This window comes from Columba livia, chromosome 1 (genome assembly GCF_036013475.1).
Source record: "Columba livia isolate bColLiv1 breed racing homer chromosome 1, bColLiv1.pat.W.v2, whole genome shotgun sequence".
NCBI classification, from domain to species: domain Eukaryota; kingdom Metazoa; phylum Chordata; class Aves; order Columbiformes; family Columbidae; genus Columba; species Columba livia.
The window spans coordinates 100,347,907-100,369,584 of record NC_088602.1 but is presented as its reverse complement, the minus strand read 5'-3'; the positions used below and the strand labels follow the sequence as shown (position 1 = coordinate 100,369,584).

Below are 21,678 nucleotides of genomic sequence, written 5' to 3'. Positions count from 1 at the left end.
ACAATTTAACTACATCCACACTTCTGATTTTCTGTCCTAAAGGGCCCCTAACTATTATAATAGGTCAGAGTGAGGTTGAGGTAGAAAACTGTCAGGAAAGCTTCAAGTTAATAGCTGAGTGTTCTCCACTCCTGGAAAGATTCCCTGTGGAGCAGCGTCCTCACAGCAAATTGTGACCTAAAATCTGAATTTGAAATTACTTTAAAAAAGAAAAAAATCATACACTGTTATGTAAGAAAAAGTTTGGCTGTATCAAAGCACAAGGATAAACAAAACTCTCTCATGGAGCTAGTCCAAGATAAAGAAATGTTTAAGCTAGTATAGGAGCTGTCTGCTACAGGGAATTCAAAGAGAGAGCTACAGTTACATAATCAACATAATCACAAACCCCAGCTGCATTCTCTGTTATTGAAGCTCAGTCATCAGAAGCACCCATCCACAATATTTCTGGAAACATGCAGATGTGTACAAAAATGTACAAAAAAGTACAAAATGTACTTTTACTTTCAGAAGGCTACATTTTGTGTTCACAAACTTACTTTTACAGCATTTAGAGGCATTATTATTGCATGATGCACAAGTACCTGAGAGATTCTTCTTCAAAAACGATTAATTCCTTGCCAACATGAAAGTCGGGTCAACCTTAGAAATGCCCATAGACAATGAAAACAGGTGACCTCAAAGGAAGTTTGAAAGCTGAAGCCTTATTTGGGTGTTCAAGATGGACTATTAGAGAAGTCCATTCCTCCTCTGAACATAGGCAGACCATAAGAAAACAAGCTTATTACTAGTTTTCTGTTAACCTTTGTGAATATTCTCCCATTTGCATAGCTGCTATATTTGTTGCTTTCTCCTTGCTCTTTATCAGCCACAACTTAAATTTGGGAATTTAAGGACAATGGCAACAACCAAAAAAATAAGCCTCCACAGAAACAGGAAATCCAGAAGAGCTAGAAGTAAACCTATGAATAAAAATCTAAAGTAGAAAACAATGAAGCTACATATGCCTTCTAAAAAGCAAATGACATTGGCGAAATTATTAAAACTAACTTAAGAAAACTTGAAGGACATGATTCAAAACTGAAGTTTACTAAAACTTGGGCATACCAAGTCAAGAAGGGAAAGGAATTTTATTTTTTTGAATTTTTAATTCTGATAATGAAAAAGTCAATACTGGTGTCAGTAAGAAGTGTGCCATTTTAACTGAATCTTCCTGAGCTTTGTTCTGGCAATATACTAATATAAAATTCTCTTCTGCATGAATAAAACCTGAACAAGAATTTCAGGCTGCAAAACCGCACCTTCTTTTTGTATAACTACGAGACATCTCGTTAGTTATACATTTTCATTTAAGGTATCTGCTAAATCCAATACATAAACTAGATTCAAGATGTTTTTCCTGGAAAACTCTTTTGCCAGCAATATGTATATATATTACGTGTGTATATATATACACACATTTTCTTTGTGGCACTTGGCTCTTGCTTACTTGCTGCTAAAGAGTAAGTACAGCAGTGGGTGCACAGAACAGAGCAGCACTGACTGCTGTTGCCAGGATCCTCCATCAGAAGGGCTTTGACTCATCCTGAAAACCCTTAAACTACTATCTCTTTTGATAAAGCAGTGCTTCTCCTCCCGTCCTCTCAGAGGAAGCAATTCCGGAGCAGTCATGCTCATCTGTGATGTATGTTACCTTTGGTATTAAAAGTCCACAATAAGCAAAAAAGAAAAGGTCTACTTATTATCTGCTTTCTTCAAAGGAAGCATGAGGACAGGTTTTCAATTAATTTTAACTATAGGCAGAATCTGAAGTACGTATCTTATTTTATGGTAAAGTTCATTTTGAACAAAAACGCTGAAATTTATCAATGAACTTGAAAATTTTGAAAAAAGAAGTATGACATACTCAAAGAGCAAAAACTGTAAAAATCACCTTTTTCATAAAAGTTGAATTCCTGCTTTAGACGGAAAATAGGTCCTAAGCCTTAACATAAAGTTGCAACCCCGCATTTCCACCAAATATTTAGAACCTAACTATGATGGCACAATATTTAGCTATATATCTTAAAAGGCCTAAAAAATTTAACCTCTGCCTTAGTCAAAGAAACCCTGGACTCATTTATGTGGTTTCTGTATTTTCCAAGATCACTCCTGCCTCTCACAACAGCGCAGATTCTACAGGTACCATGCTCCTGGGCAACTAAGGCTAGCAAGTGCCCTTACTATCCTTACTGAATGCTCTAAATGTAATCAGGGAATGACAATGATACAGTCTAACTCAATGTCAAGCTTCCTGTGGGGTTTCACATGGTTCAGGCTATTAGGAGTAGCCACCCATGATCTACTCACAGAGCTACATTCTCTTCAGCAAGACAACCAACAGGACAGCAGCTGTAATTCCCCAACAGCAGTGTACAGAGGTGTAACTCCATCCTCACAGATGTCCTTATTTTTTCTGTCATTCTGACATTTTCTTCCCTGCACACACAAACTACACCAATAGTACTATAACACTTCATTTACCTGCATCTATCTGTGCAGAAATACCTTTGCTGCATACTTCTAAACTTCTTTTCTAAGATATGATTTGCGGTCATTTCAACCTGTGTTTTTTAAGAAACAGGAAATTATCTCAGCTGCAGAAAGGTACATATAATTTCATTTCATTTCTAAACTAGGGACTGTGTTTAGGCTTCTCTGTTGAGTTTCCTAAGTTTGTTCTTCAAATTTGTTCTTCAAACCAACTGCAAGCTGAGGCTTTTAGTAACCAAAACATGCCATTGTTAAAAACAAATTTTATTATAGATTGTAAGGGAAAAGAAATTAAAAAACCAACAACAGAAAGAAACTTGCATTTTTTGGAAAGTAAGTATTGTTTTAATACTCTTGGATCTGCCATATATTTCTAGAAACAAGCTGATAAACCCCCAAAAGCACTTGGGAGTTAACTACTTATGCAGTTTGCTTTGAGGTGACAAGTACTTCTTTTTAAACACTACTGCACTGCAAGTATTAATCCACTCACAACCTAATTAATAGGATTAGAGATTCAAATGGCCAAGCTTCCACTGACTTCCCAAACTAATCAAGTATATTACATTTTTTCAACTTAATAATCCAGCTAACAAAGATAAACCCATATATTAAAGCAATTTTTGAATATATTACACATCCCTTTAAAGCAAATAGTAGTCTAAAAACTATGAAGAATAGCTATCAAGCAGAAAAAGAATCCACTCAAACCTAGATACATTCTGAGTACAGTAGGTGTGCGGTACATCTGCATTTTAAGGACAAAAAAAGTTAGAGGTATGTCTCAAGCAAAGCAACCTAATCTAGTTGAAGATGTCCCTGTTTACTGCAGGAGGGTTGGACTAGATGACCTTTGAAGGTCCCTTCCAACCTAAACTATTCTATGATTCTATATTTAAGTCCTTTCTGGTTCCACGAATATAACTTTGCTGTAAACACCAGAGTGGTTTGATACATTGGCTTTTCCTGCTCTCCATCTCTTACAGTGGCCAAATGAGCTAAATATGCTTGCCAAGCTTAATGCTTTCGGAAAAGTTGTCCCCTCTTGAGGGAGCGTGGTGAATGGCTAGTCAAGTAAAGATCTGTATATGGACCCAAAATCACTGCTACACACTTTCAGCTCTTTCTCTGTTGCTTTGTTTAAGACATACCTCTAACATGGGGGTCTGATGTCCAAAGTCCACAAAAAGAAAGGAAACAGATACTGCGAAAAAGTCGTAAAGAGGGCTGGAAACCACAAACTAAAAACTTCTTTTCGGTGGAAGTCTTTGAAGGAATGCAAAGCAAGAGGAAAATGGAGCAAACAATCATCTTTCAAACACAGAGTAAGCAGACCAGCTTCCTAATTTGCTGCTGGAAATGAGCTAGTCATTGCCTGTACTTGGACATAGTCTAAATTTCAGAAGCATTTTTTTATTAAAAATAATTCCAGAAGCATTTTTTATTAAAAATAATTCCAGATATATTCTGTTCTTCTATTTTACAACTACTTTTGACATCAGTGGGGCCCACGCATACATGGCACAACGCAGGGAACTGACACGTCTAGTAGTTGAATTATTGTCTACAAAAGAAGACCTTCTAAAAAACAAAAGTATGCAAGGTATCAAATAATCTTTTTGGAACTACTATATTTGAGAAAAGAGGAGGCTTGTAAAACCGAAGTACAAATTTAGATAACTGACTTCCGCACAATTTCCATTATAAATGCTTTCATCTACTAGAGGTTTGTGTCAGGATTCCACTCTACTTTTCATTGACATTGCACTTGGCTTCACAGTAGTTAAACACCTCAAAGAAAAATGCCTATTAAAAATTCTGTGTCAAAGAAATAACAACTTTAGTTTAGTTTAGTTAAGGTTTTGGGTTTTTTTAAAAAAAAGGCTGGAATCCATACTTCACCACCTTTTTTCTCAATGGTCTCTTATTAATGACCATCCTGCCCTGGAGAGGGCACTCTGTGACCACACTATGTATTCGAGCATCCTCATTAACCTCCTTTTAGTTTTAATTCAGATATGCCTGTGATCCTCACAGTTTGCTCAGCTAGTATACAGCTATGTCAAACATAAATGTATTAAGAAAGGGAACCATATGGTGCCATGCTCATCAGTTCCAGACAGCCACATGTGTCAAGTTCTACATCCTGCAACTATGCCTTTGTATTAAAGATACGAGCCATGTTAAAAAAGTCAAAATGTAGTAATTCTATAGTATTCTAATAACTGATAGGTTACAGGTGTTGAAAGCTTTCTACTAACAGTGTTTCTCCCATTTTTTCTATAGTAACAGCAACCACAATCTATAAAAGTTCCTCTAGTATACTTTATTGATGTTGAGGGAATTAATACAGATTACACACTCACCTGAATAGTTCAAATTTCATTTCTGGAAATGAAACGGTGGTTCTGTAACAACTTTCCAGATATTTCCTCAAAAAAGTATGTATCAAAAATAACACTAATCACCCTAAATTCTAGTATACAAGATAAAACATACAATACATACATACAATAAAAATACACAGAAAATTCCCTCTGCTAGACAAACTTCCAAACATAATTCAGTGACTAACTGGTGATTTTAGGGAAATCACCTACCCCTGTAATATGAATATTCCAAATGCTATGTAATTATCTAGTTTGCTGTGTTCTACTGCCCCTCAGGGGCAGAATACTGAGGACGTGAACTCCTGTTCTGAGCCAGTCCAGCAAGTCCTACAGGCCAGTGTTTTCCATACGCGAAAAAAAGAATCTAAGTAACGCTAAAAGAATCACCTTTTTTAAGCAAAATCTTGTAACAGCATAGTGCCTTGACTTCCTACCTAACAAGGCTTTAAGAAAAATAAGGTAAGTACATTTGTACTCAAACAGACCTGGCTTGAAGAACTTCCAAATTGATAAATTAATGGCTAACTTCACAGCTAAAAATGTTACTATGGCACAGTTAGATTAAATTCATAAGCTTTGTTTTTAAACACTGTCTGAATATACATTGACACTAGTGCAACAGAAGATCAATTCAGTAAAAGTACTGGATGTTCAACACTAAATTTCTATGATAGTTAAAGTATCCGTCTAACAAAACTGTCACCAAGGACACAAAGGAAAATAATTTAAAAAAATTGCTCTTTCACCAAAGAAGGGGCCATCCGCATATCAGTAGTTTCAGCAAGACAAACTGAAGCCAAATTTGTGCAGGATTTGCAGATCCTAAGGCTGAAAATTAAGATTTTCCGTATCATGCCCAGGCCTGTTTAAATGGTAACAGGTTCAACAACTGCCCGTTTCCACAGATGACAACCAGTACATCTTATTAATATTTTAAGAGCCTCCATTTCTCTTACCCAGCTGCTACCCTAATCCTTTTTTTCTCATCCCCCTTTGTGAAAAGTTTCCACTTCCTTAGAGCACCTGGCATAGACTGTGCTCTCCTTGCTCTTAGATGCTTGTCCTCCATCCTACTTCTAACAAGAGCTTTTGTCACATCCCACTGCAGTTTTGTCAGAGTGTCGGCTCTTGGCTCTAAGGCAGAAATATACACCTTCTTACTATAGCCTTTATGTAAGGATATGTTTGGGGTTTTGTTGTTGTTGTTTTTGTTTGGTTTTGCTTTTTTTCCATTTATCTCAAGTTCAGGAAGCTGTAGATTTCCTAACAGGTGCTGAGCTCCTGATCAGTCAAGTGGTATTTAATTCATTAACTATAATGAAGCATCTGTAATAGAAGTTGCATACTACCAGCATAACACCTAATTAGTATTTGTCCACCATAGGAAGCTCTCATTCTGTTAACAGCATATGCTCAGAGGGCTATATAGATTTTGTATGTGAAAAAGTAATGTTTATCAAGTAACCTGAGAAAAGTAGCTGAATAGTTCCTAGGTACTCATAAAAGCTTTACAATCAAAAGTATTGATCCTTTGAAATCTTTAATTGCTCTGAAGAGAACTGTAAACCTTCATAAAGTAAATCTATATGGCTGAGAGGAATTTTGTGGCTGCTTACATAGAATGCCACCAGTACTGACTGATAAATTCACCCATATTGGCATTATTAAAGAATGAGCAGCAGCATCACTTTGGAAAAACACAGAGAAGTGGGAAGAGAGTGGCGGAAAGGAACAGAGAGTGGGTTGGTTTGGAAATCAGGTGCTGACTCACTGTAGCATATGATTCTCCTCATATTGTATACTGACTGTTTAACTGACTTCAAAATCTAAAATTTAAGAAACAACATCATACTTTGACAACAATCTTACACTGCTAGCAAATTAGATTAATTTTTCCTCAAAACATAATAAGTCTATTCAATATTTATCTTTCTAGAGAAGATGAAGATGATTATTTGATCATCACAAAAAAAAAGAATAATCTCAAGAGATGTTAGATTATTGAAAACAAAAAATCCACAACGTTTGTCATAACACATTTTCATTTGTCAGGAAAATAAAGTGCAGCAAGATAGTCATTCTTTCTAGTATACTTTTGCACAACAATGTGCAAATACAGAAAATCAACTGCATTTCTTTCTCACAGTATTATCTCACAAAAATATAGTAGATTTCCTACAAGTTTCCCAAAGAAATTAATTAGGACCACATTTTAGGGAACGTGTCTCTGGTAGAATCTCCCAATGGGACACAAAACTACGTAGACGACTTTCTGCCACATGTCTGTTTTTAACACCTATAGCATATCTAGTTTCAAAAGTAATGAAGGCCTGATTAGCCACCTTTACAAAGCCAACAATTTGAGAACCACTGACTTGTCTCCACTAACTGCTATTCCTGTTCTCTTACCTGTTATCAAGGCAGAGTGATAATATCCACAGGATATAGAGGAAACAGGTTTTCCAACATCCACTTGGCAAGGGACACTGACACAAGCTTCATCAGCCAAGCCAATCTGACCTTCCGAATTGTCACCCCACACAAAAAGCTGCCCATCCTCTAAAATGAAGACACCAACAGTTAACAGATGTAAAACCAAATCTAATAAAAAGTTAACCTAGCCATTTAAGAACACTTAATATACTCTGTGTATGATACTACTAAATGTCATGAACACAGGGACATAAAATGGCATTTGGCACAACACAACAAAACAGTCTGAAGTAAGAAGGTATCCCTTAAGCTTTTCACAAGTGACACAGAACATTTAGTCATCAGCTGATGATGGACCATAAACAGCAACAGGAAAAGTACTATGTAAAACCATTCCTTCAAAAAAAGGAAGACTGAGTGTATAAGACAATTCAGTTGCCAGGGGTCAGCATGATATTACAGAGAATTTAAGGCATCTTCTCATTTTTAGTAGTGAGTCACTACTTTCTCATTCTTCCAAATTTATTCTCTGTCCTGACCTTGGTACACATCCCACTTATTCTTGCATTATCTTTCAGTTATCTTCACAGGTGATCATATTGCCCAGCTTCATTTGTTTTCCTTAAACTATCACAATAGCTGTCCCAGGTTTATTAAGACCAGCCTCTGTTGACAAAAACATCAATGACAGCAGTAAAAAGCAAAAAAAGGCAGCCAACAACATGAAAAATCTCTAGGTTTTTTTAGAAGAGATGAGGTCTTCTCTTGGTGTATTTCTTATCAGGGGAAATAAGTTGCAAATGAAACAAACAAACAAACAAACAACATACCATCTACAGTGCTCCTAAGACGCTGTTGGGAATTAAAATAATTCAAAGTTGACTTACAAATCTCGAGAGAATGTTAGCAATTGCCACCAAAAAATACAAACTAAATGAGAAAGCTAGTATCTCTCTCATCCACACTTACGCTCTCTGTCACACTCTGAAATGACAGCCTCAATAACTTATCCTAAACATGTATAAAACCAGCTGCTTTATAGCAAAACATCAGAAATCACATTATATGTTAATAAAGGATCACTGATCCAATGGCTGAAAACATTGTAACTGTGGACTTCAATATGTCGCAACTGTCGCCTGTACCAGCAGACCAAAATAGCTGGTCTAAGAAGTGGAATCAGACAAACTTAGTTTTCGCAAGATTCATGTTTTGTAGCTGGCTTCCCTGGAAATGAACTGAAGATGTCTCCCATTTTGAGGCTATCCATAAAATCTCTCCTTAGTAAGGATTCCTACTAAACCAGTACAGGTTGAGCTCCCGTTGCAGGCCATCACTCACGGCAAAGGTCTACTCCCACAAAAATTGTAGGCCATTAATGAGACTGCCACACCTTACCAGACTGTGTTGAAAAAGGCAATTTGCTATCAAAAAATGACTATGGTTACCAATGAAAGAAGACACAGAGGCATAGAAAATACACCCACATACGCAGACAGAATGCTGAAATAAATGTTTTCCTGGGACACCAGGCTGGACATGCATAAATAGATTTTAATAGTGGTTGTTCTTACCAGTTACTGCTGCTGACGTGTATGATCCAGCTGCCAGCTGTTTGATCTTGTGCTGGTTGGTAAAAAAACTAATTAAATGAAATGTGCTCCTTTCCTCTGTGTCACCTAATCCCAACTGACCTTCACTGTTACCTCCAGCAGCATACACATTTCCTTTTTCTGCATACAGAAAAGCACATGTAATACACAGAATGAACACATTCTCATCAGTGGTAAAAAGTCAGAGAAATGGGAGCAAGTAATTTAATTTTCAATAGCAAAACATTACTGAAAAGTCAGGAATTACTGCCCTGCAATATCCTTGAGTTGTCGAGCAGTTTCTGTTGTGGGTAGCGAGGAGATTTTCCTGCACATGCATGGATCAGAACTCTCTAAAGGCCTTACATGTACTTAAACTGAATAAGCTTCCCACCATTCTGGAGACTCTTCTAAGAAGTAAATATAATTTGAAGTTCTGCCAGAGTTCTGAGAAAATTACCACTAGTAGCTGTAGAAGCAAGAAGCAGCTCCTTCCCCAAATAATGTACATTTTAAGATAAAGCAGGAGAAAAATGGTGAATGATGTCACAGGCAAGAAAACTAAAGTTGTATTAGCAAATTAAAGAGATGCATAACTTGATAGTTTTGAGCACTGTGAATGAAATATATTTTGCTTATGTTTTTATTAGAAATATTATACTCATTTTCATATTTAAATCACTTTTTATTTAATTACCTAGGTCTTTATTTTGTTTTAGAATCTTAAAATTGAAGTTAAAGCTGATGATTGATATCTTCAACTTAAGAGAATTTTAAGATTTATATTTTTAATTTTAGTACGTTTCCCATCTAAAGTGCTCATCTATGATGAAAAAGATAAGGCCCATTAATAACCCAAATCCAAGCACAAATCTGATAAGCAACTGACATACAATTTATAAATGGTCCTTGCCATATAAATGGCCACAAGTTATCTAGCCAGCATGTACATTAAAAGTGACTAATATCTACCCTGTGTAGTCTTGATTACTCAACTGTTATTAAAATATTCTGTTTTATTCTAATAGTCTTATTTACAGTGCTTAGGGTATCCACAAATATAAACCTCCTAATAATCAAACAATCCTCTTTAGAACATTACTGCAAGCTGAAGGATTGCAATCACAAAGATGGCTATTCCATTACATAAATTTCAGAAGCATGACAAGAATTTGCATCAATTCTCTGTATACTGTCTCTCTAAAAATTTATTTTTAGTTTAAATTTACAGTTTATTTATTTATAGTTTAATAAAGCAACTTGTCATTGAAATAGCAGACTACCTTGTCTAAAGAAAATGCAACAAAATTTGAAGACCTGAAAACATTCAGTTCTACTATATCTACTCAAACATCTAACTTCACATTAATAAAGATCAACTACTTATTGAAGGTAAATTTGAGTACAGATATATCAAAAATATTAATATACCTTTACAGGGCTTAAATGAAATATTGATAATTGTTAACCACACCTCAAATGCCAGCAAGATTTTTTTTCATCTGTCTATTGCAAGCAAACTCTTATGTAAGATTATTTTGTAAATGCGTTGGCTCAGAATAAATCAGGCATTCAAATAACCAGATATCAAAACCCCAGGTTTTAACAGTCCCATTTTCATTTGTTTTTCCTTCCTCAGCACTCCTGGGGTTCCTAATGTTATTTTGCATGAAACCAAAACAAAAAAAATCTATCTTTAATACATATATAATATAGGTTACATACCTGTGTAAACTAAAGTGTGGTTTCTTCCACAAACAGCAAGTTTTGTTTTTTCTGGTTTTAAAGCTATGAATTAAAGCCAAAGAGGGGGGTAAAAGTTATAAACAAGCTGATAGCTGGTTCAACAACAAAATGTTCTATGCTCTAGAGGGAGCTCTGATTGTTTTTTGTTTTAGCAAAAGAATGACAAGATTCGTTGCCCATTTGAACCTAGCACATGACTTAATAAATCAGAATTTCCCAAGACAAAAAAACAGATACACACTTTACAAACTAACAGCTGACACTCAGGTTAACTTGATGATGGCTACTTCATCCCAATGCCACACTGCCCAGAATTTACCATTTATGGGATGTGCCTCAAAGAATATATCAAGTTGTAGGACAATATGCATGCCTAAAGCTGCCTTCAGTTTTCTTTAGAAATACTATTCTTAACTTCCTCTTATACTTTTCCCCCTATCTTAAATCTTCAAAATCATACCATTCTTCTGTCTTACCATCCCTACCTTCCTTTGCTAGGCACAGCTACCTTTTTTTCTTTTTCTTGCTAGACAGCCTCACCTAGGCGTTCCTGCTCCAGCAGAGGGATTGGACTAGATGATCTTTTGAGGTCCCTTCCAATCCCTAACATTCCGTGATTCTGCTCTGCACCACCCTCTTATTGATCACTAAACTAAAATTCCTAAGGACAGTCCTATCTGGACTAGTGCCTAAAATTTTTTGCATATACCATCCTGTCTCAATTTCAGCTCACTTACCACCCACCCATTGCATGTACTTCTCTGTAGTCTGGTCACTGCGAAAGGCTGAGAACGTGTGCGAGAGGCGTCAAGGGCTATTTTGGTGGGAAAGAGAGAATACAGAGGTGCCTTTTCTCCCATGGCCTGTGCACTCCATTTCAGAAACAGACGAAAAATATCTCAATGACTTTTCCATCCTCTCTCCAATTACTGATCGTTGCCAACAATTTATCTTCTCTCAGCCATGTCCTTGGGCCCTATACAATGCTCTTAAAACAGCATTATTTTTACATAATATATCTTTAATTGCTTTTCCACTGCGCTAGTCCCCGACAAAGCCAACAACCACCATCCCTTTCATAAACCCTTTTTCGGTCCTTCCAAATCAACTTTAATCAGCTCCATAACATTCAGATTAAAGTCCCTTCTACCAAGTCACCAAATAAATGTATCTAGTTAAGCATGAACTGTGTCTGGTCTCTCACACAGACACAAACAAAAATTGTCCAAATTCAGGTTCCTGCCTCTCCTATCCAACACCTACCACCACCACCAGGGTGGAATCGTAACCGTTTGAACACTGGCTTCTTCCTGCGATGTTAATTTGCTGCTTTATATCCCAAAACTTCATCTCCAACTCCAGAGATGATCTTAATCAGCTCTTCAGAAGCCTGTGCTCTCTAATCTTCCTCCAACTTAGGCTAATCGATTATAGTTGATAAGCCAAGCTATACTGAAATGTTGACAACAATTTTTCATAACCAATGTCATTAGTCTCTACTCAAGTCCCAGAAGCTATTTTTTCATAGAACATGCAGCCACATCCATTTGGCCCTAAGCAGAAACCGAAATGTGTCCTTGCAACCCCATTCCCAAAGCCAAATGATGACTGAAAGCTAGTGAGAAAAGCTTCACAACTTTCTCCTGCCTACTGCCAAGAGAAGAAAGATACCCCCCCTTGTGATTTTTTTCAGTGAATGCCAGGTCTTGTTTGAATTGCTGTCATCTTCTCTTCATCTATTACTCTCCATTGCAATTTGACAGTAAAACCAAAACTTGACACCAAATCCATTTAGGCCAAGGTAAGAATCAATCTCCCACATGGCTGACAGAAGATGTGAACCTGAGAGTAGCTGCATTCACCCTCTGAAGTGAAAGAGAGGAGCAGATAAAGGACAGGAGAATAAACTAAATCAGGAAGAAAAGAGTTTGAACAAGCAGAATAATTTGCTTTTAACAGTAAGCTAAGAGATTGATCTGCTGGCAGAAAGGATGAAGATAAACATTTAATGGTGAAAAGAAATGTGTTAATGGGATAGATTTGATTTGACTTGACATAAATAAGGAGATAGGGAAAAAGGTATTGACTTAGTTTTGTTTGACAAGATAAAATCAGCTAGGAAAGATCAAGAAGATAACAGTACCATGAAAACGTATTTTGCAACACATTAAAGAATATGGGCATTTATATAACTGCTTCATACAAATACATTAACATTCATGCCCCCTTGGGCACATCTTATACTTGTTAAAAATGTAGCAGTATTCCTAGAAAGTTCCTCATAGATTTGTTCTTTTATAAAGGTGCTAAGACAAAGGCGATACAAAGGTTACAAAATGCTGTTGGAACTCTGATTTCGAATGCATGAACAACACTGCAAAGACCAAGCATCTGACTAATGTCTTTGCAGTCATAATGATGATGTGGTTTGTCAGAAAAGGCAAATATTACACAAAATTAGAGCCCTCAAAAAAGACAGGACTCTCTGTATCTGAAGTAATCTTTAGATGCAAAAGGACCCAGAATCTGGAACTAACGGGAAATCTATCAGGGATCCTTTAAAGACACCTTTATGAGCTTGTGCAGTAATATGCTAAGTGTGATGAGTAAGGATGGCGGAATCAGTTATTTTGGAACTGCATCTTATAAAGTACCTTTTCACAAGCGTGTCCTTTCAAAAAGACAAAAAAAAAAGAAAAATTAAACAAACCTTTAACACATGTTGGTTTGCTGACAGTGTTCTTTGATCCTAGTCCTAATTGGCCCCAGTTGTTACTGCCGAACATGTATAGTTTACCATTCCCTGAAAAAAAATGCATAGTCAGAATCAGAACAGTTTGAATACCTCATACAAGACAAGAGTGATCATTCACACACTATGTTATTCATTACATCTGTTTTAATGTAAGGTTTAAGATTAGGCAATTCAACACTAAAGTGTAAACAATAATTAATGTCCTCATGATTTTTCAGTATAAAAGTAGCAATTGCATTGTTTAAGCAAGAAACCTCCAGCCAGAAGGGACAAAAAGCAGAACATCCTCTCCTTTAATTACAGCACAGATAAAGTGCTCTTCAGAAAATGTGCTCTTGGACAGACTCTGCAGTTCAGAAACCACAACATCTATAGGCCCACTTATAAAATAACAACACATTTACCTGAGTACCCACATCTTTTACCTCAAAGACAGGAATGAATAATGCAGGTACATAATAATACAAACACAAATTTGTAATATCCAGATTATTTTACTGTTTGGGTGGGGCTATTTCTTTTACTGCTAAATGTCTTAAAATGATTTACAAATTTGCACTTCTACAGAACATAGTTTCTGATAAATTTTCAAATGTATTCACAAATTGTATTAATTTATTATTCTGCGTATAAGGAAGGCGTCTTTATGCAAAAACGCCATGCAGGCAGGGAGTTTTGTAAACCTAAATGCAACCGTTAGATTGTAAAACTTCAACAGGAGCAATGCTAGAACTGTATGTCAGAAACTGGTATAATGGGTCATTAAACATGCAGGTTTGACCACTACAATCAATGAAATGTTTTAATTCCAAATAAACAGTGGGTTTTTTTAAGAGGATGGTATATGAACAGATGAAACTTCTGTCATCATGCATGCAAATCAGCCAGCCAAACCTGAATACCAACAATACCTTAAAATGAACTCAATTAATTTCATTTTTTTATATTTAATTTCATTTTTCATTTCACACCCAAAGATAAAACCCATGTTCCAACAGAAATCTTTGCAAGACAACAGAAACTGATTTGTCAAAAGAAAACCCTTTTACGACTGCTAAAATGAGTTTGTTTACTTTTGATGAAGGTCTACAGAGCTTTTTGAGTTAGACTCCATCACAAGGCTGTCACATAAATAAACTTTGTCACCCAAGCCATCAGCAATTATCACATGATCGCAACACATAACAGCAATTCCACATAATACCAAAATATTACACCTATTTGTACTTCAGCAGCGTACATTCCCAGTGAAGGTTCTGAATGTGATTTACAGAGACTCTGAAATATGACACTGAAATGTTTAAAATATAGCCAAAAAAACCCCAACTCTGTTAAGAAAAAAAACCCACAAAACCAAACAGTTTATTTTCTTAAATATAACCACATACTTTAAAAACAAAAAAACAAACAAAACTACCACCACCAACTAAAAATAATTAGTATCTAAAGTCCCAATCAAATAGTTAGATTTGACAATTTTTGTAGCATGGGGCTAAATTTCAATATTATGTCTTTCCAATATTATGTCTTTCAATATTATTTCTTTCCAAGAAAGCTGGAAGGGAAGAAAGTCTGTGGTCAAGTCTATGCCCGTGGTATTTTACTAATAGCATTTATATCACCCTCCCAATTTTGATAATGAAATCACGTCAAAACCCATGTAGAACTGTTTGTCACTGAGAGGAAAACATACCGTAACAGAAAGAATTTTTACTAGCAAATAGCATCCTGTATCAGTATATGCTTCCTTGTATCCTTGGTTTATACTTTCTAACTACCTTTATAAGACAGTAGTACTCCTGTGGGAATATGATGGCAAGCTTCTGTAATTCAATTTAAGCACATCCTCTTTTATCTGTTCAAAATTCTAACAGGTCATGCTTTTCATCCGATAACCTGCTTCTTCTTACACCAGTCTTCAAATTCCCAGGCATTGCTTTGTAAAACGGGGAGTTTAATAGATGATTTTTTTTTACATTTTTACAACTGAGTAACAGCCTTTTATAATTACAGGCTTTCAACACTTAGTGGCATAACAGAAAATAAAAAAACTGGGAAGCAGGTAACTCAGCAAATAAAAACTAATAGGCATTGCAGAGGAATCTAAACAAATGCCTTTTCTGGGTCTGTACAGCAAATCAGGTTTTGGAACAGACATGATGCAATCTAAGCTGGCTGGGAAACATGACAGAATTTTGCATGCAAGAGGCCCTATTTTCATAATTGCATACTGAGATATCTTCAGTCATCACCACAGGTGCGCTGAAGTGAGAACTAATTCAACAGCAGACAAACAGGCAAGGATCATATTTCAAAACTTTGCAAACTCAGACTGCTCTTGGTTTTTTGCTTCCACTTTGGTGCTGACAGAGAGAAGACTGGGGCCATCTGGACTGGCTTGTAGATGACAGGTCCAGGACAGTAAGATTATGACTCTGGGAAGGAGAATGGAGACAACAGGATGTAAAGAAAGGGACTATTCAGACTGTTGCAGTGATGAAAACATACTTCCACCACCAGTCTCCACCTTCATCCTGACGCAAGATTGGAGTATTTCTCCAAAGTATGTATGGATTGGCTGATCACTAGCAGATGTTTCACCAACATTGACGGCCATTAGGGAAGCCACAAGATGCTTACGTCTCCAGGAATAGAAGTTTTGTGAAAGACTTCAGGAATAGAGTGTTTTCTAACCAGTACATCTCTCATCTGAGTAGCTGCTATTACAACTGTGGTTCCCAGGAACCCCATCTGTCATGTGCTCCCCTGGATCATGAAGCACCACTAAAGGTATTCATTCAGCAGCTGGGAAATACCAGCTGAAATCCTCAACATGCTTCATGATAATAGAGGGAAGGCAAGTATTCCTATCACCTGTGTTTAAAAGTATGTTTTATGTATTCTCCCCCTTGCTTTCTAAGTTATATTAGCATGGGAGGGGAAAAAATGGGGAGACAATGTACAGACTTTGAGTATTTATTACAAGATTCTTTTGAGAGGATGTGTCTGAAGAAAACACAAAAAGTAATATATTGGGCAGAGTATCATTTGGCAGGCACCATGTTTGTTTGTTTGTTTTTATTTGTGCTATTTTGTAAATAAACTGTTAGCAGTTCATTTAACATTCATATACAATTCAAATACATCTCACAAAAATGGGAATGACATCAGTTTTGTTAGGCCAGTCACGATATTCTCAAAATAAAACATTTATTGGGCAATAAGAATAGTCACACTTCAGACATTAAGCATCACACAAAACCAGTGCAGTATGTTGCTTGCTCCCACCTATATCACAGATCAACACAAACATGTTCTAATCTTTCTCATTTTCCCCCTGCAGCTGATGCAAAAGATGCTGTGCCATGTTCCAATGGGCTGCTGGTAGGCAGAAAGAATATAAGGAATCTGGTATTCAAAGACCTAGAGAGATTCCAAGGTCTCTTTGGTGTAAACTGGTTAATGCCTTACAAAACTCAAAATTATGAGTATACTATCTTGTTGTGGTTCCATATTCACCTCTTTTCACTCTCACTTTTACACTTCATACTTCCTTCTGCCCTCTTGCACTGGAGGCTTCAATTCTCTCCAGAGCTGAGTTCACAAAATGCATCTTCCATCATCACCATTTCCTCCCTTGTGAACATGATCAGTCTCTGATCAAATGTGGGCAAGCTGCCTAGGATATTCCAGTCAAGGCAAACAAGCATTAACACTGCTGTTAACTCTAAGAGTTTTGAAGAAAAGAAAATTAATAGAAAGATATTGGGAGGAGATTCTTAAAAATATGTGTAACATCACTTAGTTCACACCTGCTCCCAAAAGGATTAATAAATTGCTTTCCTAAGTCTGCAGTTATAGAAGATGCAGGGAGTGAATTGTCAGTATTCTTGGGCCAAAAAATACAGAAATGGCGCAAGAAACATTATTAATCATATTACAAGTGAAGCTGGAAGATATACGGCTCATGACTGCATTGAGGAACTAAAGACAACTGCTTAAAAATTCCTGCCGAAACATTTAAATTCAGATTGTACCAAAGGCAGAGAGAAAATTAATAAAGAAATATGAATTTCAATCCCAGACTCTAAAACTGGAGACAGAAATGTTTCTCCAATTAGCTCAGCAAGCCAACTCAAAGTCAGCAAGTAACACTTTGCCTTTCTATTCCAACATATGGCTACAGTATGTAAATAAAATTTTGGACTCTGTCTCCTGAACTAGAAATTTAAACAATAGTGTTTTATGTTTGCTTTACACTTTTCTTTCAAAAAGTCATACAGGAATATTGATGCTGGATTAGAGGAAAGAAGTATTTGAAAATTTCTGAATATTTTGTTTGAATGCTAAATACTAGTTTCTGTACATTTCCTTCATTTACACTCAGTCAAGATGCAGTCTTAGACGAAGCTGTCTCTCCTGGCTAAAACCAGCTTTAAGGAACGTATGTATTAGTCTGGGTGACTGCTTTACTTATGACTGTTGAGATATGTCACTGTAAAACGGATATATTTCTATTAGATTTTAATCTACCTCATATTCCCACTGTCTCCTACATAGGTCCTACAACCTCTTCCAGGGGGTGTGGAAAAAGAAAAAAAAAGGAGAGGGGAGTTTTGTGATCTGTAAATGAAGACCGAAAGTAAAATGAAGCATGCATGAACACACACCTGCTTGAGATACGTTTTCTTCCTTAGCGATGCTTGTCTTTTATCTCTTCCAGGTCAGGCTGAGATGGATTTCAAGAAACTCTTGGTTTCCCACAAAGCCTGTACCCTTCTCAGTAAACTCATTACTGGCACCCACTTCTGGAGTTTTTATTCCAGGTGTTACTGCAGTTCAATGTCATTCAACAAGGGCTGTAATTCCACTGAATCATCCAGCTCCATTTAACAGCAGAAATGCGAGGTGTGCAAGGATATGCACAGGTGCGAAGAACAAATAAGGGACAAAGGCTTTCTGTTTCTTCACTTTTTTTGTAAGACTCTTGTAGTTTCTCTACCTTTACTTGTCATTGGTCAGCATTTTACCCTCACTTTTGCCTTTTCTTCACAATGTCCCAAAAAAACCTTTGGTACCACAGAAATTTTGTAATCGTGCTTCTACAGTTCCTTCTCCTCAAAAGCTCTGAGCAAATAAAGATCTGATTGTCTAGAAGTTTCCCTAGTGACATATCTGCATATTACAAAGGCCAGCTAGAGACATTTTTGAAACATGCTGAGTACATCAAAATAACACGGAGCAGGGGAGACAGTAGGGAAATGCTGTTGCAGGCAAACCTATGCCAGTTGACTTCTTCAAAAGCTTTGTCTAAGTGGCCACAGTGACGCAGGAATTAGGGGACGGTTGCTGATTAGGGTAACAGTGCTGGCACAGGCTGGGAGAACTCAAGGAGGCAATTTAAACTGATTAGTCTAAACTGAGATTTATATTAGTGTTATTTTAAACTGGGTGTGGGCATACGAAAGGATATATGAAAAAAAAAAAAAACCAAAAGGAAATTCACAGTGCCCCAGGTTACATTCTGATTAATTTTATGCAACAGGCAATTTCTTAGAACTGGTTCAATCCAAGAAAAACTGTCAAGTTTTGTTCAAAACAAAATATTCATCTTCTATGAAGTTAGGCTTGAAAAACTAATTGTATAATTCCATCTCAAGATGTTCTGCAGTCTGTGAAATCTGTACTCTTTTTCTTATCATGCCTGGGAGAGTTCATTCAAAAAATCCAGCATCTTAACTCTGCCTGGGGCTATAGCAAGAGACCCTCAAGAAATTATTTAATGAATAATGACCAGCTGGCCACTGAAAAAGAATAAATCTATTCCAATTTAAAAAGTCCTGGAATTATGCATATAAATTTAATAACAAAATCTTATTACCTATCAGGAGTTGAATGTCAATACAATTGACACACTTGCTCGTCAACAAAAGAGTAGTCCCTTCCACATAAAAAAACCCGAACAAATTCTTCAATGGTATTGTTTTCAGCATTTCAAATAAATGAAAATAAACATTAATACCACTCATTGTATTGCATATGAGCTTTGAATGTTTTTGCAATTTATTTCTGATTTTAGCAGGATTTTCTTAAGTTTTTTGAGTTGCTCTTTCAAGGGTTATTTTCAGTTGATAGATAAGAGTCATTCAAATCTTCATTTCAGAGATTCCTTATGACAGTTATTGGGTGCATCTTCTGAAAACCTTCAACTAACTTCAAAGGCATCTGATAGTTCCACAGAACAGTTCTCTCTCCTCTCCACAACCTCATTTGATAGATTACCTCAGGACTCAAATACAAATCGTAACTTTCCAAACTGTCCAAAAGATGACCTTTATCAGACACTCAATTTCTGATACTAACCTGTAACAATAGCAGTATGTTCATCTCCACACGATATCAGTACAGGCTTGTCATTTTTGAACCAGAACTTGCTAGGAATATCTTCTGCAAATCTGCTTTTTCCGAATGTGAAAACAGCACCTGATTCTAAAACACACAAAAAGTCCTTTTTAGTGAAAACAAACTTTGCCTCACACATTTTGAAATAGTAATGCCCTATTAATTCAATTGAACACTTCAGTTTCCTATCTTTTTGTTTAAAAAAAATGGCTGAAGCGTTTTCTTCTCTTTTTCCAAGACTACTTCATTTTAGGCTCACATCTTTTTAGCACTCATGCCAAAGCAGAGCTCTCTGGTTCATTTTTCTTTTGGAAGCGTTAGTATGAAAATATAGATATAATATTAAGCCAATGTATACAAAAAGCGGATAATCTGATTCACAAATGTCATTTGTATCTCATTCACTTCACAACTGAAACTGAAGACATCAGTTTGAGAAGTAAATCCTGCCAATTCACAAGTGACAGGACAAGAAGAAATGGCCTCAACTTGTGCCAGAGGTTTAAACTGGATATTAGGAAAAATTTCTTCATGGAAAGGGTTGTCAGGCATTGGAACAGGCTGCCCAGGGAAGTGGTGGAGTCACCATCCCTGGAGGTATTTAAAGGGCGTTTAGGCGAGGTTCTTATGGACATGGTTTAGTATTAGAGTTAAGTTATGGTGGGACCCGATGATCCTCAGGGTCTCTTCCAGCCGAAATGATTCTATGATTCTGTTCCATGATCCTATAAAATTAAATCTCACAGAACATAAATGAGGCTTTTGCTGTCTCAGCACCGAGCAGATGTTTAAAAATTACTGTAGGTCAAAGCACGGACCAAAACTCATGTATTAACTGAGAAAAACCGCCTGTTTACACCGCGGCACTACACCACCCCGCTGACGACAGCGCGGTTCCCCCCGTCCAACATCTGACGTCAGCGGACGTGTCCCTCCGCAGACGCCGGAAGACACGGGCCGAGCGGGCGGCCCGCAGCCCGGCGCCGCGGGGCAGCCGTACCAGCAGCCCGGGGAGAGCCGGGGGCGGCCGCCAAGCGCAGAGCGGGGCGACCAGAGGCCGGGGCAGGGAGGCGGCCGTTGGGGCGCCGGTGATGGCGCCCAGCGCCGCCGCGGTGGGAGAAGCGGGCGGGGACCGCCACAGGCGGCCGAGGTTCCCACCACCCGGACGCGCAAACCCGTCCTCTGTGAGGAGCCGGCACCACTCACCGGGCACCGGCAGCTCGTCCTCCTCTGGGGGCTCGGCCATGGCAGCTGGCGGCGGGCGGCCGCCCCCGCGCCCCATGCACGGCGGCGCCGGGCGGCCGGAAGTAAACACAGGCCCTGCCACGGGCAACGGCCATAGAGAGCAGCGCAGCGCGGCCCCGCTCCCGCCGGCTGCGCCGCCGCCGGCAGCGGGCCCGGCCGGGGAGCTGGCCGGTGGCGCGGGAGGGAGCGCCCCCTGCCGGCCGGCGGTGGGACGGGCGGCGGGAGCTTCCTTTTCCCGCCCCGCCATGTTGGCATTACCTCGCGGCGGCGGCCGTTTGTGCGAGCACAGGGCAGCTGCGTGACGCCGGGAGGGCTCACGGGCGCGGGGAGGGGGGGAAGAATCACCTCCTTTGGAAACACCGTGCAAGTTTCGGGTGCTGCAGAGGTTCGCGTTCCTTGCACTGTCCCCATATGCCTGTGTGTCCTCCCTGTCCCGTCCTCTGTAGCCTGTCCCTGCCTCCAACTCGCGAAGCAGCCGTCTCACACCGGGGTTCTGCCTGGAGCTCCCTGCTTAGCCGGGCCAGGCTCCTGATCTGTCTGCTTGCCTTGCTGAGTGATCAGAGGGGCTGCCCTGCCTCAGACA

General features: G+C 38.2%; 1 protein-coding gene across 3 annotated transcripts in view; it reads right to left on the bottom strand.

Annotated features, from left to right (window-relative positions):
* The window catches only part of RPGR (retinitis pigmentosa GTPase regulator), a 39,917-nt gene extending 18,618 nt beyond the window's left edge, over positions 1–21,299 (bottom strand). The window contains exons 1-6 of one of the 3 annotated variants that reach the window (XM_065070284.1): positions 21,057–21,299; positions 19,812–19,937; positions 13,404–13,496; positions 10,673–10,735; positions 8,930–9,088; positions 7,332–7,481 (exon numbers count right to left, since the gene is read on the bottom strand). In XM_065070284.1, coding sequence (XP_064926356.1) covers positions 7,332–7,481; positions 8,930–9,088; positions 10,673–10,735; positions 13,404–13,496; positions 19,812–19,937; positions 21,057–21,132 — 667 coding nt within the window. In that variant the 5' untranslated portion in view covers positions 21,133–21,299. Of the gene's footprint in view, positions 1–7,331; positions 7,482–8,929; positions 9,089–10,672; positions 10,736–13,403; positions 13,497–19,811; positions 19,938–20,668; positions 20,752–21,056 lie in introns of those variants that run through there. The other 2 variants (XM_065070305.1, XM_065070295.1) reach the window with 2 other exon arrangements.
* Between the last annotated feature and the right edge of the window lie 379 nt (positions 21,300–21,678).